Source organism: Tupaia chinensis, unplaced genomic scaffold, assembly GCF_000334495.1.
Source record: "Tupaia chinensis unplaced genomic scaffold, TupChi_1.0 Scaffold000078_1, whole genome shotgun sequence".
NCBI lineage: Eukaryota > Metazoa > Chordata > Mammalia > Scandentia > Tupaiidae > Tupaia > Tupaia belangeri.
In genome coordinates this window covers 2,996,146-3,017,347 of record NW_006159539.1, presented here as the reverse complement: position 1 = coordinate 3,017,347, position 21,202 = coordinate 2,996,146, and the positions used below count along the sequence as shown (strand labels likewise).

Below are 21,202 nucleotides of genomic sequence, written 5' to 3'. Positions count from 1 at the left end.
GCGTGCGCTCACCAGACAGAGAGAGACATAGAGACAGAAAGTGAGAAATCCCCCCCCCCCAGAGGGGATGGGGGATGGTCACGCCACAATCCCTTCTCCTCCATTCTCCTCTCGGGATCTTGGGCACGCACACACACGTGCCTAGCGTAAGTTTTAAGCCACCGGGTCCGGGACGCGAACCGCGGTAGACTACGTGGGAATCCAGTGACATAGCCATTACACTAACTGCTGGTTCCCACTCCTTGTCATTTTTGAAGATGATACACTAATCGGGAAAACCATCACGACTAATGTTTCTGAATATAGCCAGTCTTACATGTCTGTAGTCATCAAAAGGATTATTTATTAATTTGTACAAAGACATTGAAGGGGCCTGGTTTTACACACACACACACACACACACACACACACACATACACACACACAAAGCAAGGGTCCTTGTGGGACCTGGATGGAGCTGGCGAAGAGAGGAGCAATGGACATTAGAGTAAGATTCAGAGACTGTGTGCTCTGACCGCTCACCTGCATGCACAGGTGTGCAAGAGGTGACAAGGAAGGACAAACAAGTGACTCTTTTTTCCTGAGAGATTTTTGCTACAGGGCATGTATGCTCGTACACACACACAAAGCAAGGGTCCTTGTGGGACCTGGATGGAGCTGGCGAAGAGAGGAGCAATGGACATTAGAGTAAGATTCAGAGACTGTGTGCTCTGACCGCTCACCTGCATGCACAGGTGTGCAAGAGGTGACAAGGAAGGACAAACAAGTGACTCTTTTTTCCTGAGAGATTTTTGCTACAGGGCATGTATGCTCGCCAGAAAGGCAGAGAGATAGAAAATGAGAAATCACTCCCCCGGGCAGGGGTGGTGGTGGTGGTGGCCATGTTACATGCCCTCCTCCATTCTCCTCTTGGGATCTTGGGCATACATGCACATGCGCCTGGCATGAGTTTCAAGCCACTGGGTCCAGGACTCAAACTGTGGTCGACCATGTGGGAGCCCAGTGATGTAGCCGTTACACCATCCGCTGGCCCCATGAGTGACATTATTACATGTTGCACTCAGACCATGAACTTTACAAGGCACCATCCATAACTCTAGCTTCCCCGGGTCTTCCTCCCCCTTTCACCTCCTTTGTGGTCCCTGCAATCTTAGTTAAGACATTCTCCAACTAGCCAGGTTTCCTGACCCTTCCTCCTTCCCTCCCTACTGCTCAGCTCTCTCGGTTCACAACAACCGCTCTCTCCAATATCCCCTTAAACCTCGCTCCCCAACACGACAGGAAAATTGGGGGGGAGGAATCCTGCTTGCATACCTTGCTCATAGGAATTCCTGGAAATTAGTGTCTGCAGACAGAAACCAAGCTCCCACTAGAAGCCTCATTACATTGGGTCTCTGCCTTTCCTTGACGGGGTGTGCAGCAGGCTGAGAAGTGGACCTGCCTCCATCGTGTTTTCTGACCATCAAGGTTTGGCCCCACCAAGGGAGATAATGGGGGAGTTTGTGGGTGGCTTCTTGTGCATATTCTCCCCTCCCCTTTATGTTACACTCATGTCACTAAGAAGATCATTCTTCACCACGGAGAAGCTGCCCTGGCAGAGCCTTGGAATAGGGAAGTCGTCAGGGTGGCAGTCATAATTAGCTCAGAAGAGTGAAAGAGCAAACCAAGGGTGGGGGTTCTCCTCGGCCACCTCCTCGGAAGCAGCCAAAAGCCCAGCAAACTTGAGGTTCCGCCTTTGAGAAAAGAGAAGTTGACCTCAGTAGTCTGTGCCCGGAGTCACGCACCGTGTAGGGGAGCTTGCATTGCTCTGGTTAGCTCATCAGCTAGGGTGGTTCAGGATTCTTCGCTGTTGGATTGACCCTTGGTCCGCCATTGCTGTTTCCTGCTTGGAGCAGGGCAGGATGGCTCCAGCGGCTGAGCAGTTCCAGCTAGACCCTGGATGGTGCAGTGGGCCCGCTCTTCTCCACTGAGTCCCGCCCATGTTTCAGGCGCATGAGCGAAGTATGTGCTGACCGTCTGAAGCCACTAAGCTTTCAGGATGATTTATGATGAAACGGTGGCTCTTAGGCTGGGAGCGGCCCCTGGGAAGCATAGCCTCCTCGTACAAAGTCGAGTGGTTTCAAAGCCCCGCAGCCTGAGTTGACTGCACTCCTGCCTTGGGTCTAACTGGTGCGTTTTCATGGCGGCCACAAGTCCCCATTTATAGCATCCTCAGTGGCACTTGTCCCTTGTTTCTTAACCCTAGGAGGACAGTTCAGGAAGACATGTTATACTTGAATCTTCGTTTCCTATCGGCAGCTGTTCGTCAACACCGATACAGCATCAAAGTCACTCCTTCCGTGGACGGGAAAAGAAAAAGTGAGTCCAGTTTCTCCAAGGGCCAGGAATCATCTCTGCCCCACCCACGGCTCTTGCCCGCTAGCCGTGCAGGCTGTGGTGCTGGCAGCGATGAGACAGGAGGATGGTGGCCCGCGTCCCCTGGGGGTGGGGCGGGTGCCTTAACGGCCATGTATGGGAGTAAGGAGATTCGAAATCCACCCCCAAACGTCCAATGCTCCTTTTAGACATTCGTTTCACACCTGTGCCAGCCTCGCCTCCGAACTGCTGCCAAAGCTTGAGGAAATGTCGGAGTTGCATTTCGCTGCAGGCTGTGCACTCAGGAATCCATACCCTCGCTGGGTAAAGAGATGACTGGGAGGCACGTTCCTTCTCAGTCCACCGAGGAGCAATGGGAGCTAGCATTGATTCGGCACCTAGGTGTAACCAGGTGTGGTGACAGGCACTTCACACTGGCCCTCCCTTCTAACTTCACCTCGACCTCGTGAGGTCAATAGGAGTTACCTTATTATTTATTTTTTAGAGTTATTTCCCTTAGGGCACGTGTGCTCGCCAGAGACAGAGACAGTGAGAGGGAAAGTGAGAAATCACCTCCCAGGAGGGATGGCCACGCCACCATCCCTTCTCCTCCATTCTCCTCCCGGGATCTTGGGCACGCACGTGCACATACTCGGCATGATTTTCAAGCGACCAGGTCTAGGACTTGAACTGCGGTCAGTCGTGTGGGAGTCCAGCAACACAACCACTATGCCATCTGCTGGCCCCTGTGTTGCCTTATTTTCAAAATTAAGCACAGATCCAGGATCCACAGTAAGAAAAGAGTTGTGGCTATCACTGTGTTAAGGTCCTCTGCCCCGAAATACAGTGTTATTGTGGTCTTGCAATTTCTGATCGATACATTGCATGATTTATCAGACTTAAGAATATAAATGAAGTCAGCTCAAAGCAGGGCTTCGTCTTCTATGAGACATTTTAGCATAAATGGGTGGTGAAAAGCAACGGAGATGCCTCCTTCTTCCCTCCTCGTATCATCCTTACGCAGGTACCAAAGTATCCGGGCTGCTACTGCCGAGACACCCTTGAGAGGCCCTTGTTTCCGGTGGTTCAGGCTTTCCTCCATTCCGAGTTTTCTTTAATCTGGCTTACTCCCAGGGCCGCAGGTAAGACTTTTTTCCTTTTTATTTGTTTTAAAATTTTTGCCAGAAGGTACATGTGCTTACCAGAGAGAGACAGAGAGGGAGAGAGAAACAGAGGAGAGCCAGGGGGAGAGTTGAAGCTCAAAACCACCCCAGGGGAATGGCCATGCTATAATCCCTTTCTTCCATTTTCCCCTCCTTCTGGTATTTTGGGCACACGCGCTCGCACATCTAGCTGGTTTCTCCAGGATTTGAAGCATGAAGCTGCCCATATGGGATCCAGCTGCCATAAATGGCAGGACACAAGCTGGGCACGAAGACTTTTTATTTTTTAGGTTTTTGCCATAGGGCACGTGTGCTTGCCAGAAAGAGAGACAGAGAGAGGGAAAGTGAGAAATCACCCCACGGGGGCGGTGGCCACGCCCCAAAGCCCTCTCCTTCATTCTCTAGGGTTCTAGGCATGCACGCACCTGCACCTCACATGGTTTTCAGGCCACCAGGTCTGGGACTTGAACTGCCATAAGCCTGTGGAAGTCCAGAGGGGATTGCGGCGTGGCCATCCCCCCAGGGGGTGATTTCTCACTTTCTGTCTCTCTCTCTCTCTGGTGAGCACACGTGCCCTATAGTAAAAAGCCTCCTCTCCCCTTCACCACCCCCCCCAAAAAAAAAAAAGAAGAAGAAATTCCTTTGGCTATACACCAATAAATGGAATTGCTGGCTCCTTTGGTGAGTCTGTATTTAACTCTTTGAACTGCTGACCTTATAGGGGTTGCACCATTTCAGCATTCCCACCAGCGACGGACTAGGATCCTAATTTCTCTGCATCCTTGCACTTAGGACTTGTAAAGACGCCTTACTCACAGGATGAGGAAGTGGCCTCTCTTCGAAACATTTCCCTCTTTCACATTTTAAACTTTCTCTTTCACACACTGCCTACGCACGAAACTGACTAGGGGGAAGGATATAAGATGATGCAAACAGAAATTCCACTGGTCTCCAGATAGCGTCATGTGTCATGACCCTGCCAGGCTCCGTGAGCACTGCTTCAGACAGCCTTTACAACTTCCAGGGGAAGCAGCTGAGGCTCTGCTCGCCGTCGGGTGGAAGATGAGCGACTGCGAGTTCAGATACATCTACACACTGGCCCAGGACTACCTGCGCTATGTCCTGGAGCTATCGCAGCCCACGTCGGGGTCCAGTAAAACGTCCAGAGTGCTCCAAAACGTGGCTTTCTCGGTCCAGAAAGAAGTTGAAAAGAATCTGAAGCCATGCTTGGACAATTTTGATGTTGTGTCCATAGAGGACGCCAGGACGATATTCAACCAAGTGATGGAAAAAGAATTTGAAGATGGGATCATTAACTGGGGAAGGATTGTGACCATATTTGCATTTGGAGGTATCCTCATCAAGAAAGTTCTACGAGAGCGGATTGCTCCGGATGTGGACACTTACAAAGACATTTCCTATTTTGTTGCGGAATTTATAGTGAATCACACGGGAGAGTGGATAAGGCAAAACGGAGGCTGGGTATGTATGATGAAAAAAAATTCTTCATTGTTCTGTGCAAAAAGGAATGGAGAGTTCCCCTGCTAATTAAAACAGCAGCAGCAACAGAACACCCAAAGGTTCTATTTTCCTTGGGTGGTTTGTTTGAGAAGTTTTTAATTTTAAAATTAAAGAAAAAAAATTTGGGGGCTCACTTCCAGTGAATCCTGGAAATGAAGGTTTCCAGGATTTAAAAAAAAAATTTTTTTTTTATACCTGAATCAGTTGTGAGGTTTGGGGACTCATAGAGCACCTCTCTAATGCACCTTCAGAATCCACAGTGCATGCACCCCAATCCACTTCCAGGCTTTTGCTGGGGTTGTCATGACAATGTAGAATTAGTACAGACAGAGTTGGCCTTTAGATGCTGTTATATTTAGGTATTAATTAAGAAACGGGGGTAGATATTTGCAAGTTTATTACTTAATTTTTTTCCCCAGTTTTCTCATAGGATAAATTCTAAGGTGTTAAAATTTATTGGTTAAAAATACTAGACTACCACCAGCAAGAACCTTTAGAAAATCTGTTGTCTCCAAGGGACTCCAGCTGCCTAACATGAGGCAACATTGTAGCAAGGATTTTCCAACAGACATTCACTTTTTTATTAGTGCCTCAAAAAGCCTATGTGGAAACTCATGTTGCCTTGGGCAACTGGATGGATACATTTTCCTTTGTGTCATAATATACTTAATAGCTATCATTTTTTGAGAGATTTTTGTGATAGGGCAAGAGCACTCATCAGAGGACAGAGAGAGACAGAGAGATAGAAAGCAAGAAATCATCCCCAAGGGGGAATGGCCACGCCACAATTCCTTCTCCTCCATTTTTCTCCTGGGATTTTGGGCATGCATGCACACACACGTGCCCTGCGGTGTTTTAAGCCACCTGGTGTGGGACTCAAACCATGGTAGACTATATGGGAGTCCCGAGATGTAACCATTACACCGTCTGCTGGTCCCAATATCTATTATTTTTAAGCACGGATTTCCCCATGAATCCTCTCTGACCCCTAATCCTGGCCCTCTCTTCTCCCAAGAGCTAAACATGGTTATCAATCAGTTTACACAGAAACTGTGACTGTTGAATACATCCAAAGGAAATATCCATAGTACTTTTTTATTAAAAAAAAAAAAAGAAAAGAAAAAATATATATGTAAGAACAGTACAAGGCACTTATTCTGTGCGATTTTTATCACCCAAGGGTATTTAGAAAAGTATTTTAAAGAGTGTTACATGTATTCTGTTGCATGCAAATACTGCCAAGCAGCTCTCCATTTCTAGCTCATGGGTATTTAGGTTATTTCCAGACTTTGCCATTGCAAACAAGGCTTCATTGACAATCTTTGCACACGCACACCTTACGTGTGCATGTGTATTTTTTCCCTAGGGTATATATTGCCTTATGGAATTGGCAGGTCACAGAATATGTACATTTTTACTAGATCCATGCCTTCCTAAGTGGTTTTACCAAGTTATACTCCTGTGAGTAGCTTGTAAGAGTTTCCGTATCTGCCCCGCCCAGCTGCCTAACATTAGGTTGTAGCAATATCATAATTTTCCCAGTATGGAGGGTTAGAATGACATACCTAGTTTATTTTGTTTAATTCTCATTTTTGTGATGTGTAGCAAAGTTTAACATCTTTTCATGTTGAGTGTCTTTTCATCTGTTTACTCACGTTTCTCATATCCTTCGCCCATTTTCGGATGATTGTGCCTTTCTATTGATGTGTAGGAATTCACCGAATGTTTTGGATATGTATTATTTTTACATATGTGGCAGATACCTTCTCACTGATTATCTTTTAAAACTGTAGCTGTTGGGCCCAGCAAGTGGCATGGTGGCTAAGGGCGCTGGACTCCCATATGGTCGAACACGGTTCAAATCCTGGACCTGATTGCTTGCTTTCTCACTTTCCATCTCTCTCGCTCTGTCCCTCTCTTGTCAGATTAAAATTAATTACTTAATTAAATTCAATAATTCTTTTAAAAATGGAACTGTAGCTGTTTTTAGTCATTCTAAATGTTTTCAAGTTGATGCAATCCATTGCACTGATCTTTAAGTTGGAGGCTTTTCCACTTGGTTTAAAGCCCTACCTGCATGATGATGGCTTAACTGCAACTGCTCCTCTCCCTTCCTTCCTTCCTTCCTTCCTTCCTTTTCTTTCTCCCTTTTCTATTTTTTTTTAATGCAACAGCTTTATTGAAAGGTGCAACGAAATTTGTTAAAAGTTTTTGAAAGGAGGAAACTCAGACGCCTCCCCTCAAGCACAAGACCAAGTGCAGAGTTGACTCCTTCTGGATGTTGTAGCCGGACAGGATGACTGCATTTGATGACGCATTCTTCTGTGTCTGGGCTGCCTCAGCCGCACACAGGCAAGATCACGTCTACTGATCTATGGCTCTAGGCCTCCTGCTTAGCAAAGGCCCTGTTCATGGAAGGGACCTAACGAAGATCTGTTGATTGGATAACTGAATGACCCGTGAACACTGGAGATGTGAATCCTGGTTTTCCCCCTGACTAGGGCTGTAACCTTGGGTCAGGTGCTGAAGTACCCTGAGACTCATATTCCTTATATGATGTGTACAGTAACACAATAGAATATAGTCCAATATGTTCATGGTATATAATGAAGATAATACCTTAGAAGGAAAGTTAAAGGATTAGAAAATATTTTTGTGTGTAAGTGCTTTTTGTAAACTGTCAAATATTATGCAACTTGGGAAAGTTCAAGAATTTAAAATCTATAATTCTTTTTTTTTTTAAGAATTATTTATTTGGGAACAGCAGATGGCCTAATAGTTATGTCGCTGGGCTCCCACAAAGTCACCTGTGCTTCAAGTCCCAGACTGGTGACTTAAAACTCAAGCCAGGGGACCAGCAGATGGTGTCATGGTTATATCACTAGACTCCCATGTAGTTGACCTTGGTTTGAGTCCTGAACTAGCCGCTTAAAATACACACTGGGTGCGTGTGCATGTGTGCGCGCCCAGGATCCTGAGAGGAGAATGGAGGAGAAGGAATTGCTGCATGGCCATCCCCCTCGGGTGTGATTTTTTGCTTTCTGTCTCTGTATGTCTCTGTCTCTCTGGCAAGTGCATGTATCCTATAGCAAAAATCTCTGTCTAAAAACAAACAAACAAACAAACTCACGCCTGGCACCATATGCATGTGTGCCCAAGATTCTGAGAGGAGAATGGAGGAGAAGGGATTGCGGTGTGGCCATCCCCCGGGGTATGATTTCTCGCTGTCTTTTTGTCTGTCTCTGTCTCTCTGGTCAGTGCATGTACCCTAAAGGAAAAATCTCTAAGAAAAAAATTATTTATCATTATTATTTTTTTTTAAATTGCAGCAGGGCACATATGCTCACCAGAGAGAGACACAGATGGGGAGAGAGAGGAGAAAGAGACAGAAAATAAGAAGCCAAGCCTCTAGGCCCTAGACTCTAACCACAGTCGGCCATGTGGGAGTGCATCACCGTAACCACCACGCCACCTGCTGGCCCATAAAATCTACAATTCTTAGAAATACTCTTAATACCAAAAGAAAGTCCCTTTAAAGGTAGGGCATACGTCAGAACTGGTGATATTTCCAAATAACCAGCATAGTAAAGCCTTGGTCATAAGAGTTCAACCAACGGAACCAGCAGTTAACGTAATGGCTATGTCGCTGGACTCCCACGTAGTTGACCGCAGTTCGCGTCCTGGACCCGGTGGCTTAAAACTCACGCTGGGTGCGTGTGTGTGCATGCCCAAGATCCCGAGAGGAGAATGGAGGAGAAGGGATTACGGCGTGACCATCCCCCCTGGGGGGTGATTTCTCGCTTTGTGTCTCTGTCTCTCTCTGGCGAACGCACGCGCCCTATAGCAAAAACCTCTCCAAAAAAAAAAAAAAAGAGTTCGACCCAAAAGGTTTTTTTTTCTTCTTTATTTTTTGTTTTCTTTCCTTATTTATTTATTTATTTATTTATTGCCATAGGGCATGTGCACTCGCCAGAGAGAGAGAGAGAGAGACAGTGTAAGGGAAAGTGAAAAGTCACCGCAGTCGTCTCTCTTCCTTGGATTTTGGGCACACACGCACATGTGCTGTGTGTGTCAAGTCCCAGGTCCGGGACTTGAACCATGGACAGTGAGAGTACAGCCCTGAACCACTACGCCACCTTCTGGCCTCCTTTCTTTTATGCTTAATCCTTTTGCACTAATAGTCTGGTCAATTTGAGAGCAAAGAAACGGACTCTCAGAGACTTATAGACAATTCAGTTTGGCAAAGACATCTCCCAAAGGTGTAAGGATCTAGCGGCCGGGCGGGAGTCTTTGGATTTGTTTGTATCCTTTGATGAAACAGATGTTGGGGCTAAATTCTTCTTACATTTCTTCTAGACTTTAACTTGAGATCTGAAAATCATTTAATGAAAAATACATGCGACATAATTCAAGTCGTGCAGAAATGTGTGATACTGACAGAGGAGTTGGAGACACACACTTCTCCCTGCGGGCCTTTCCGGAAAGTTCTGTAAGTGCTGACTCTCTAGCCTTGGAGTCAGCTGGGCCCCCTTTCCTTGTCAGCCCGCCTCCAGTCCATCGGCCGATCCTGGGGGGCACACCTTCACAAGGCTCTCTACCAGGGGCACCTAGGCCATCAGCCTCATTCATGTGGCTGCATGGTCTTGCCGTCTCCATCCTTCACCAGTTACAGTCTGTTCTCCAGGTCGCCACCAGAATGACGTATTCTTAAAAATAAGTATTTATGGGACCAGCAGTGGTGTAATGGCTATGTCGGTGGACTCTCATGTAGTTGACTGTGGTTCGAGTCCTGAACTTGGTGGCTTAAATTCATAACGGGCGCGTGTGCGTGCATGCCCAAGATTCCGAGAGGAGAATGGAGGAGAAGGGATTGCGGCGTGGCCATCCCCCCTGAGAGGGGGGCGATTTCTTGCTTTCTGTCTCTCTGTCTCTCTCTGTCTTTCTGGCAAACGCACATGCCCTGTAGCAAAAACCTCTCCAAACAATTATTTATTTATTTCTATTATGTATGTGTGTGTGTGTGTGTGTATGTATATATATACATATATATGTATATATACATATATATACATATATATACACATGTATATATGTATATATATGTATATATATATATTTTTTTTTTTTAAATCATCCCCCAGCGGGGGCACCTTGCCACAATCCCTTCTCCTCCATTATCCTCTTGGGATTTTGGGCATGCACGCGCGCGCACACACACACACACACACACACACACACACACACGTGCCCGGCATGAGTTTTAAGCCACTGGGTCTAGGATTCAAATTGTTATTATTATAACTTGAACAGAGGGAGACAGACAGAGAGAAAAGGGGAAAGCAAAACAGCAAGCCACCAGGTCTAGGATTCAAACCATAGTCATGTGGGAATCCAGCACCTTAACCACCACGCCACCTCCTGGCTCCTAGAATGATATTTTTAGGACCCTGAATGAGATCATGTCCTGGCCTAATCAAAACCTTCCCAAGACGGCCCTTCACCCTGGGAGCAAAAACTACCAAGCCAGATGGTCACGTTCTTTAGTCTTCAGTCCTGTGTCACCTGGCCTCTCCTTACCTCTTTTTTTAAAAAAAGAGTTATTTTAACTGTCTGTTAATTATTATTACTATTTTCCAGCTTCACCAGAAAGAGAGAGAGAAAGTGAGAAAGCAAGGCACCAGGCCCAGGACTTGAACCGCAGTCAGCTCTGTGGGAGTTCAGCACCTTTAATCACAACGCCACCTGCTGGCCCCTCTCCTTACCTCTTGACTCCCAAATTCTATGAATCTCCCTGTGTTCTCACAGCTGAGTGAGCTCAGCCCACTCTGGCTTAAGGGCCTCTGCACTTGCTGCTGCTTCTGCCTGGAATAACCCCCCCCCTCGCCCCCTGGAAGTCTGCATGGTTCTCTTTTTGCCTACACTCAGGTCTCCACTCCCAGGTTGCTTCCTCAGAGAAGTCTTCCTTGATCACCCCACCTGCTGCCACATACTATCCCCATACTCTGCTGTATTTCCTTATAACAGTTTTTATTACTGGATATCGCTTTACATATTTGCTTATCAGTTTACTGTCTGTCTCTGCAGTGGGAAGTGAAGCTTAGGGAGGGCAGCTCTGATTCACCAAGGTGTTTCCAGTGTTTTCAATGTACCTGGCATCTGGTCAGTGCTCAGTAAATATTTATTGAATGAATGAATGAATCTAGAGAAGTAGGAATAACTTCATGGTATCTGCCCAGAGCTTTAAAAAAATTCTCAGGCTCTGCTTTCCCTTGGATTATTGATACAGTATATTCCTTTGTGCTTTAGTCTTTCTTGAAACCAAATTAAAAGTCTTTCTTGAAACCAGATAGCTGCATTTAACAAAGTATCAATGTTCCCAGAAATATGCAATTACAATCAGGGTATACATAAGAGTTTTCCTATGTAACATTATGAATATTTTCAACAATGCCTCACATATTCCATGTTAACATTTTTAATATTTATGGAATATTCCACTAATTCGATGTATCATAATTTGCTTAACCAATTGCTAGTAGTTAAGACATTTTCCCCTCTTAGAAGCTGTGTGTCAGTACTGAGCAAAAATATGTTTCTCTCCGGGACTCTCACCCCACGATATTTAAGAAGACTGCTTCATAATACATTTCTAACAGTGATTCATAAGATATAAATTGTACTGGGGCCAGCAGGTGGTAGAGTAGCTAAGGAGTTGGACTCACACACATGACTGACCTTGGTTCAATTCCTGGACCTTGTGGCTTGCTTTCTCACTTTCTCTCTCTCTCCCATCTCTCTCTGGCAAGCACATGTGCACTGTAGCGAATTAAAAAGTAATAATAATCGATAAAGTTGAATAAATATTTTAAAATATATATATAACTGTACTACTACTCATACATGTTGAAATGCATGTTGTTTCCTAAAATAATTGTTGTATTAATGGAACAATGTCATAACAATCTTGTCAATATTGAGTGATAATATTAAAAATAATTTTGAAGGCTTAATAGGCTTAAAATGTAATAATTATGTTAAAACGTAAAGTTCTGTAACTACTAGTAACTTTGCATTTTTGCCCATAGACTTGTTAATGATTTGTATTTCTCTTTTCAGTAGCTGTTCCCTTATTTTTTTTTTTTAAGATTCTATTTGCCATAGGGCATGCGGGCTCACCAGAGAGAGAGACAGAGAGAAAGGGAAAGTGATCTCTCTTTGTCTCTCCAGAGAATGAGTCCACCCTATGGCAAAGGAAAAAAAAAAAGTTTGCTGATATTCTCTTGTATCTGAATGAACTCTTTTGTGGTAAATGTAAATATTTTCCAAGTCTGTGGTTCTTTTTTTAAAAATATAGTCTTTAAGAAAACTTTATCTTCACATAGTTGAATTTATCAGGGTTTTGTTGGCTCTTTGAACTTCAGAAGTTGTATGTAAGATGATGACGCGTTAACTGCTCAACCACAGTAGACAATGATCCCTGTAACAATAAAAAATCCATTGAGAGGGCCTCATTATACGGGCCCAATAGGGGGGTTATGAAAATTCTAGGAAGGTGAGCAGTGGAAGGGTACACAGGAAATACATGAGTATGTAAGGATAGGAGGGGAAGAGGAAGAGAGAGGAGTAGCAATTTCCTGTCTGTCAGGCCATGACGCCATGTCTCAGGGCATGACCCTGCACTTCACATGCAAGCGGAAGCTGGCTTCCTCAGGCCATCTCTCAGATGAAAGACTCTCCCGACAGGGGCTGATCTGTCCTGCCAGTGAGGCTCCTAAAGAGGATTCCAAGGCACTGCAGCGTTTTCGTGTCCTTTCCAACCGTTACACAGACATTCTCAACTTGCTTTTCAGAATGAGTCACGCTGGGCTGTGAACCACTGGAAGGCATTTGTGACCCTAGATCTGGAACTTGCAAGATGCAGAGCTAATGTTTGCTACAGGGACATCTTTAAAATTTATTTTAGGGGCCAGCAGGTGGCATGGTGGTTAAGGGTGCTGGACTCCCACTTGGCCAACAGTGGTTCAAGTCCCGGACCTGGTGGCTTGCTTTCTCACTTTCCCTCTCTGTCTCTCTCTGGTCAAATTAAATAATAATAATCATAAAATTAAATAAAAATAATTGTTAAAAGAGAAAATATTTTAGCAATATTAGATCCTTTTGGTGCTTATTTAAAAATATATAGAGTGGAGGGTCAGCAGATGGTGTGGGGGTTAAGGCACTGGACACCCACAGGGCCCACCAGGGATCAAGCTCCGGACCTAGTGGCTTGCTTCCACATTATCTCTTGCTCACATGCATATAATTAGCAAATTAAAATAATAATAATGATAACTAGAATTAAATAAATAACTCTTTTAAAAATGTATGGAATAGAAAGAAGTGAAATATGTGAATTGCAGCCTAGGTCCTAGCACCTAGGAACTGGGTGACCTTAGATAACTTGTGTTTCTCCTGGGTCTTGGTTTCCCCATTTGTCTTATTTTGGGGGGGTTCTGCCTAGAAACTCATTTTATTAAAATAAGAAAGGCACTAGTTTTAGAGGTACTTTTCAGTGAAGAGGTTTATAATTACAGATTGCAAATTAGTTAATACACACTGTTGAGTTTACTGGGTCATCCTATTTTAAAAAAAATTGTATCTGGGGACCAGCAGTTGGCGTAATGGCTATGTTGCTAGACTCCCATGAGTCAACTGCGGAACAAATCCTGGACCTGGTGGCTTAAAATCATGATGGGCGCATGCGTGTGTGTGCGTGCCCAAGATCCCGAGAGGAGACTGGAGGAGAGGGGATTGCAGCATGGCCATCCCCCTGGGGAGATGATTTCTCTCTTTCTGTCTCTCTCTCTGTCTTTCTGGTGAGTGCACGTGCCCTATAGCAAAAACTGCTCCCCCCAAATAAAATTATATCTGAGCACAAAGGAAATGAATCATATTAGAAATAATCATTAACCTTTTCGTAGGTTCTAAGGCATTGGTTTAATGTGGATTTACTGTGAGTTCTCCTGATTCCCAATACGATGCAGTTTGCTGACATAAATGTACGTGTCGATGCTAAACGACTGACAGAGAAAGGAAGAGAAGAGAATTAGACTTTCTTTCTAGAGCTGTGCTTGCCATGAAGCACAAGGGCCACTGGTCACTGTGGCTACAGAGCAGTTGAAAGGTGGCTAGCCTGATGTGCTGTACGTACTAAACACTCACTGTGGGACTAGCAGATGGAGTAATGGTTACATCGCTGGACTCCCACATAGCTGACCACAGTTCGAGTCCTAGACCCTCTGGCTAGGACTCAAGCTTAAAACTCGGACTCAGCACGTGTACATGCGTGCCCAACATCCCAAGAGGAGAATGGAGGAGGAGAAGCTGCATCTCCGTGGGGAATGAGTTCTTGCTTTCTGTCTTTCTGTCTTTTAGGCGAGTGCACGTGCCCTATAGCAAAATCTCTTTTTTAAAAAAAATACTCATTGTATTTTGAAGATTTGACATAAAAAGGGAATGAAATATTTCAGAAATGATTTTTATACTGATTACATGTTGAAATAATAACATTTGGATATATTACATTCACTACATTTTAAACATTGATTTTTGTCTATGTCTTTTTACTTTTTAAAGTGTGGCTACAAAAACATTACAATTACAGATGGAGCTCACATTGTGTTTCTTTTGGATGGCTTGTTCTAGAGAGGTCTAGAGTTGGAGGTAGAAAATGACGATCAACAGAATACGAGACAAGAAAGTACAAAGATGAACTACTTGCATGATTTAAATAAAACTTTCTTTGCTTGTTATTCCAGAAAATGTAGTCTCAGTTGAATTTAAACATGTTACAATGTATTCTCTCATAGGAAAATGGCTTTGTAAAGAAGTTTGAATCTAAATCTGGCTGGCTGATGTTTCTGGAAATCGCAGGAAAGATCTGTGAAATGTTCTCCCTCCTGAGGCAATACTGTTGACCAAAAGGACACTCCATGTTGTGAAACCTGTCTAGTTTTCCTGACAGTTGCAAGAACTATTGCCAACACCGGACTTCTACTTTTAAATAAACAACTCCGATGAAGTAACAACTTCCCAGAGTTACAGACACTTTGTCCCTATTTTAATGAATAAACTGTATATATTTATCTCTAAACATCATCTGTGTCTTATTTGGGGGAGTTCTGTCTGGACACTCAGCCAAAGGGTAATGCTCTATACAGGGAGCAGGTATTCAATTAGGGATGATGACCAGGATGGTGTATATTTGCTGCTTCGTGGCAGACTCTCACTGTTCTAATTTTTATTTTATTTTATTTTTTTGAGAAATTTTTGCTATAGGGCGCTTGTGCTTACCAGAGAGACAGAGAAATAGAAAGTGAGAAATCACCCCCCCGCCTCCAAGGGGGATGGTCACTCTGAAAGCCCTTCTCCTCTATGCCCATGTACCCAAAGTGAGTTTTAAACCACCAGGTCTGGGACTCGAACTGCAGTCGGCTATGTGGGAGTCTGGTGCCTTTACCACCACACCGCCTGCTGGCCCTCTGTTCTAATTTTTTTTTTTTTTTGGAGAGATTTTCACTGTAGGGCGCGTACGCTCGCCAGACAGACAGAGAGAGACATAGAGACAGAAAGCGAGAAATCACCCCCCAGGGGGGATGGTCACGCCACAATCCCTTCTCCTCCATTCTCCTCTTGGGATCTTGGGCACGCACGCACATGCGCCCGGCGTGAGTTTTAAGCCACCGGGTCCAGGACATGAACCGCGGTTGACTACGTGGGAGTCCAGCGACATAGCCATTACGCTAACTGCTGGTTCCCCCTCTGTTCTAATTTTGAAATCAGCAAATCCGATTGCAGAACGGGAACCCCATACCTTGCTCTAGACCCTCCTACCCTTCCTTTTCCTGCCTTAGCACCAGCTCCACCTCCTTCGGGCTTGCCTTAGCTTTCCCAGTTGATAGGGCTAATAAAAAATGGCATTGTCAATCATATATGTATATATCAAAAAAAAAATCTGGCAGAACATCAGAGGGACACAACATAAATATTTTTGGTTAAGCCGATAAATACGTTAATGTCCTTGATTTTATGATCGCACGTTGTATCTATGCTTTGAAAAGCGGCACTGTACCCCACAAAGATGTACAACAATGAAATCGAAATCCGAAATTACGCGATGGGGGAGAGAATCCAGAGCCCTCCTTCTCAGTCTATGTGGATTCTCACAAAAGGTGTGATTCTTTTTTTTTTTTATTTTTTTTATTTTTTATCATCATATCTTCTTCATATTACATTGGATTACATATAACTTTACAGTGTATTACATTGTTTCTTCAAAAGGGAATGCCATGCAGTCAGTACAGAGACATTAATCTCCCCACTTCAACATTCCATATCTTTTCTGTTTTCCCCAATCATTATCTTTATTATTCTAATTATTTTTATAAAACAGTCAATTGCTATTTCTCGTTTTGCTTGTAAAAATACTTTGCCCGTCATGAAACACTTCTCAGACCAATCCAGTTGAGAATTCTATACATGTCATCATCAACAGTTAATAAGCCCTATCTGTTTCTCACTAACGTCCTGTCTCTCTATTGTTCACTTGCTATCTTTCTCTATCCTCTTCTCTTCACTTACCCCATTCCACACTGTCCTATTCTCATTAAGTACCTTCACTGTGTTTATGTCCTCCGAATTTTTGCTCTCTATTATAGAGTGCGGATAGTCGGTATATATTGAGTGGATACATACAATATCTTTCTTTCATAGCCTGGCTTACTTCACTCAGCAATAGATCCTCCATATCTGACCATTTTCTATCAAATTCCAGGGTCTTGTTATTTTTTATGGCTGAGTAGTATTCCATAGAGTATATATGGGGCCGTCTTCCGGCGGCGGGCACCGCGGCTGCGGCCAAAAGGTGTGATTCTTAACAGTGGGGATTAGGAAACTCCGGACAAGTCAGTAGGGAAGTCCTTTTGGCCAAGGCCAAGGTAGTTTTAGTTTAGTTATAAAAACCTTTTTTTTCTCTTTTGGAGAGGTTTTGGCTATAGGGCACGTGCGCTAGCCAGAAAGACAGAGAGAGACAGAGAGATAGAAAGCGAGAAATCGCTCCCCAGGGGGTATAGCCGTGCCGCAATCCCTTTTCCATTCTCCTCTCGGGATCTTAGGCACACACGCATGCACACGCGCCTGGTGTGAGTTTAAGCCACCGGGTCTGGAACTTGAGGAGTCCAGGGACACAGCCATTATGCCAACTGTCCCGATTTATGAAATCTTATCTGAGAGGCAACTGCCTATGTCACATGGGGCTTTGTCTCTATTGGGGGCAGGTAAGAGTCCAGGTTTCCTTTCATCTCTTTGAGATTAACGCCCTCCCCACCCACCGCAGCTGCTTCTAGTTTTAATTCATTTTGTTATTCGGAACTAAGTGGTGGGAACTAAGATCACTTCCTGCTATGTAACAGGAAGTATGTATGTGGGTACTACTACCTGGAATACATTCACACAAACCACCAAGTCTGGCTTTCGTGCTACGATTACCTCTTAAGCAATGGGACATTGGGGAGTCCTTTCTGATTTGATCTGTGACCCAGTCTTTTAAACCGCACCTCACTGAGTGTTTATTAGTTTGCTTCTTTTTAATTAAAAAAATTATTCTTTTAGTTGTATTTATGTTTGTTATCATGATTCCATTTTATCAGAGAGAGGCAAGAGAGAGAAAGCAAGCCATCAGGTTCGGAACTTGAACAGCAATCAGCCACGTGGGAGTCCAATGTCTTAACCACTATGCCACCTGTCTTCTCTTACTAGTTTACTTTTAAAAAGAGCTTTATATGAACCTCAACTCTTACCTCATGCCATACACAAAAATTAAATTGAAACAGATCGTAGACCCAAGTGTATGTCAAAATATACAACTTCTGTAAAAAAACAAAGAAGAAGAAATTTCACAATCTTGGGTTAGACAAGTATGTCTTAGGTAAAACACAGAAAAGCCTAAACCAGAAAAGAGAAAATCAGTAACTTAGAACTAAACAAAAAAAATTTTTTAATTATTTATTTATCCACTCATTTATTTATTTATTTTGAGAAGATTTTTTCTCTATAGGGCGCGTGCACTCGCCAGACAGAGAGAGACAAAGAGACAGAAAGCGAGAAATCACCCCCCAGGGGGGATGGTCACGCCACAATCCCTTCTCCTCCATTCTCCTCTCGGGATCTTGGGCACGCACGCACACGAACCCAGCGTGAGTTTTAAGCCACCGGGTTCAGGACGCGAACCACGGTTGACTACGTGGGAGTCCAGTGACATAGCCATTACGCTAACTGCTGGTCCTATTACATCATCTCTTTTCATCTTTATGAGCTGAAGGAGCGATTGTTCCCACTGTACTTTGAAGAAATACACTTGCAACTAGTAAGAAGGGGCTAGCTGGTGGTGTGGGGGTTAAGATGGCTGGATCCCACATGGCTGGCTGTGCAGCTGAGTCCTGCACCTGGCAGCTTGAAAAACGTGCCAGGTGCACGTGCACACGTGCCCAAAATCCCCAAAGGAAAAGGAATTGTGTTGTGACCATCCCCGATGGGCGAATACTTTCTCTCTCCCTCTCTCCCCTCTGTGAGAGAACACACGCTCTAGTAAAATTTAAAAAACAAAACAAACTGTAAGACACCTGCCCAAGGTCACAGAGTGGGGGGAGTGGGTCAGAGGTGGCATGTGACATCACAGTGGACCTGAAGCCCAGCGGGTCCTCACGATGCTGGGCCTCGTTCTTACACCACTTCCTGATCTCATGGTGCTGCCCAGGTCCCCTGCTTCCCCTCCATCCCTTTCACAAGTTGTGCTTTCGTGTGAAGGCCAGCTGGGTGAACTGGGTTTCCCTCTGAGGCCAGACGGATGTCCTCCTGACTCCCTCGTCTTTTCCCTCCACTGTGTTACGCTGTCCTCCCAGTACTGTTGTCCCAGCTTAGGCTGACTGCCACGCTTTTGGATCTGTCAACGGTTTGCAGAGGGTTGACAGGGAAACGTCGCTTTGCAACATCCCACAGAACATGAAAATAAAACAAACGCCTGATCGTCGATAGCTCTGTGTGGTTGCTTCTATTGGAAGTTGTTATTGGGGACACATCAGCGGGACGGGGCATGGCTAAATAGCTTTTCTGCAGTGTTAGTGGGTTTCCTCAGATTCATCTGTCTTGTGACCCCAGGCGGCATGTTCAGGACAGCTGACTCTAGGTTATGACTTATTGCCTTAACAGAGCAAATCTAACCATCTCACATGAGATCCAAACCCATGACCAATGTTCTCTTAAACTCTTTTAAAGAAGGTGCTGGATGACTATGCTGTTTGAGCAACAAAAGAATAGACACGACTTTAGCATTATAAACTCTTGCAACACAATTACTCTGACACAATTCCATTCCCATTGTCCTGGCTTATGAGTTCATTCAGGATGTCCACATAGCCCCTCCACCGTATCGGCTGATCTACACCACATCTATTATAAAAATTGGCATATGCTCCTCCCATGTTACTACTGGAAAGCCATTGTTCTTTTTTTAAAATAATTATTTATGTTGTTTAATTTTATTTATTATTATTATTTTCCAGCTTCATCAGAGAGAGACAGCGAGAACACGAGAGAAAGAGAAAGTGAGAAAGCAAGCCACCAGGTCTGGGACTCAAACTATGGTTGGCCATGCAAGAGTCCAGGGCTTTTAACCACCACACCACCTGCCGGCCCCAGGTGGAAAGCCACTGTTCTAAGGCCGCCCCCTACACTAGTGTGCTAGACTTCATTCCTTATTGCCGCTGCAAGAACCTCTTCCTGTCCTCACGCTCTGCCTCATACGATTTCCCCTCACTGCTGAATCAGTCCTGTTAGCACACGCTCTTGCTGCGATTCCTCTTATGGTAAAAACAACACAAAAATCAAAGTATGCAATCTCCTGATACCTACCCTATTTCTCTGTTCCCCTTCATAGAAAAACTCAAAGGAGTCATTTACGCTTGCTGTTGCCAATTCTTCTCTCACTGTCTCTCGAACCCTTTACCAGTCAGGCTTTTCTCCCCACCCAGTGAGGAATGAATGCGCAGGTCTCGGCTTTGACATGTGACACTTGACATGTGACATTTGATGCAGTGGGTGACTCTATACATATTTTCATTCGACCTCTGGGATGCCACGACTTCGGTTCTCCTCCTATCTCACTGGCTGCTCCTTCTCTGTCTCCTTTGACCCATCTCCCTCATCTCTTCAAGCTAAACTTCCCCTCTCCAAATATGGGGAGACCTCACAAAATTCATGAAAAATGCATATTAGGAAAAACGTATGCACCATTTTCTATTTTTTAAAAATCTTTAGAACATAAGGGGACTTCGGGACCAGCAGGTGGCATGGTGGTTAAGATGCTGGACACTCCCACATGGCCGACCATGGTTCAAGTCCTGGACCTGGTGGCTTGCGGTCTCACTTTCCCTCTCTTTCTCTGTGTCCCGCTCTGGTCAAATTTAAATGAATGAATAAATAAAACTAAAAAAAAATTCTAAAAAAAAAAAAACCACAAGGGGACTTTAAAAAATTCATAAAAAATGGAATTAAGGTGCGAGTTTATTTTGGTATTACCTATTTTCGAAACCCGTCTAAGTTTTTTCCTAATATGCATTTTCCATGACCTTTCTGAAGACCGCTGATGTTCGAGTACCCTGGCTGGTCCGTGGTCTTCTCTTCCTTATCTACAGGCGCGCTCTGTATGTCTCCTTCAGCACCAGGACTTTGAGGACCAACCACACATTGCAGACTCTCAAACTCCTATCTCCATTAAAGACCTTCCCCTGAACTCCAGACTCCGTCCAGCTGCTCACCTGACATATCTCCACCGAGAGATTTCACAAGCATATAAAACTCACTACGTGCAAATCTTACTGTCTGCTCTTCATCACCTTCCAAACCTCTCATGCCTGAACCCCTCACCATCTTAAGATGCCAATGGCACTTGCATCCTTCTACCCACTCAGGCTGGAAATCCTTTAGACTCTTTGGTTCTGCTTCTCTCACTTCACACATTCAATCCATCAGGAGTTACTATTTGGTTCCATCATCAAAATATATTCAGTATTGGCAGCCGCGGCGCCTGTCAACGGATGACGGCCCCGGGGGCTCACGCCCCTGGCGCG

The 21,202-nt window shown here is 44.5% G+C and overlaps 1 protein-coding gene and 1 long non-coding RNA gene across 3 annotated transcripts in view; one reads left to right on the top strand and one right to left on the bottom strand.

Annotated features, from left to right (window-relative positions):
• The first annotated feature begins 4,344 nt into the window (after positions 1-4,344).
• On the top strand, positions 4,345-15,148 carry BCL2A1 (BCL2 related protein A1). 2 transcript variants are annotated; one of them, XM_027769011.1, is made up of 2 exons: positions 4,345-5,000; positions 9,396-9,533. In XM_027769011.1, the coding sequence occupies exons 1-2, from the start codon at positions 4,482-4,484 to the stop codon at positions 9,405-9,407; spliced, it is 531 nt and encodes a 176-aa protein (XP_027624812.1). In that variant the 5' UTR covers positions 4,345-4,481; the 3' UTR covers positions 9,408-9,533. The 2 variants fall into 2 exon arrangements, with proteins under 2 accessions (XP_027624812.1, XP_006142691.2); XM_006142629.3 differs by lacking the exon at positions 9,396-9,533 and adding an exon at positions 14,888-15,148 and having other exon boundaries at positions 4,427-5,000.
• The window catches only part of LOC102485660 (uncharacterized), a 20,413-nt gene continuing 11,297 nt past the window's right edge, over positions 12,087-21,202 (bottom strand). Inside the window, exon 3 of the long non-coding RNA XR_333686.2 lies at positions 12,087-12,516. This is a non-coding gene — a long non-coding RNA (uncharacterized LOC102485660). The remainder of the gene's footprint in view (positions 12,517-21,202) is intronic.

Bases quoted from the DNA above. Each gene is read 5' to 3' on its own strand.
- BCL2A1 (XM_006142629.3), top strand. From the start codon at position 4,482: ATGTGTCATGACCCTGCCAGGCTCCGTGAGCACTGCTTCAGACAGCCT. The intron at 5,001-14,887 runs GTATGTATGATG...ATTCTCTCATAG, and splicing joins TAAGGCAAAACGGAGGCTGG to GAAAATGGCTTTGTAAAGAA.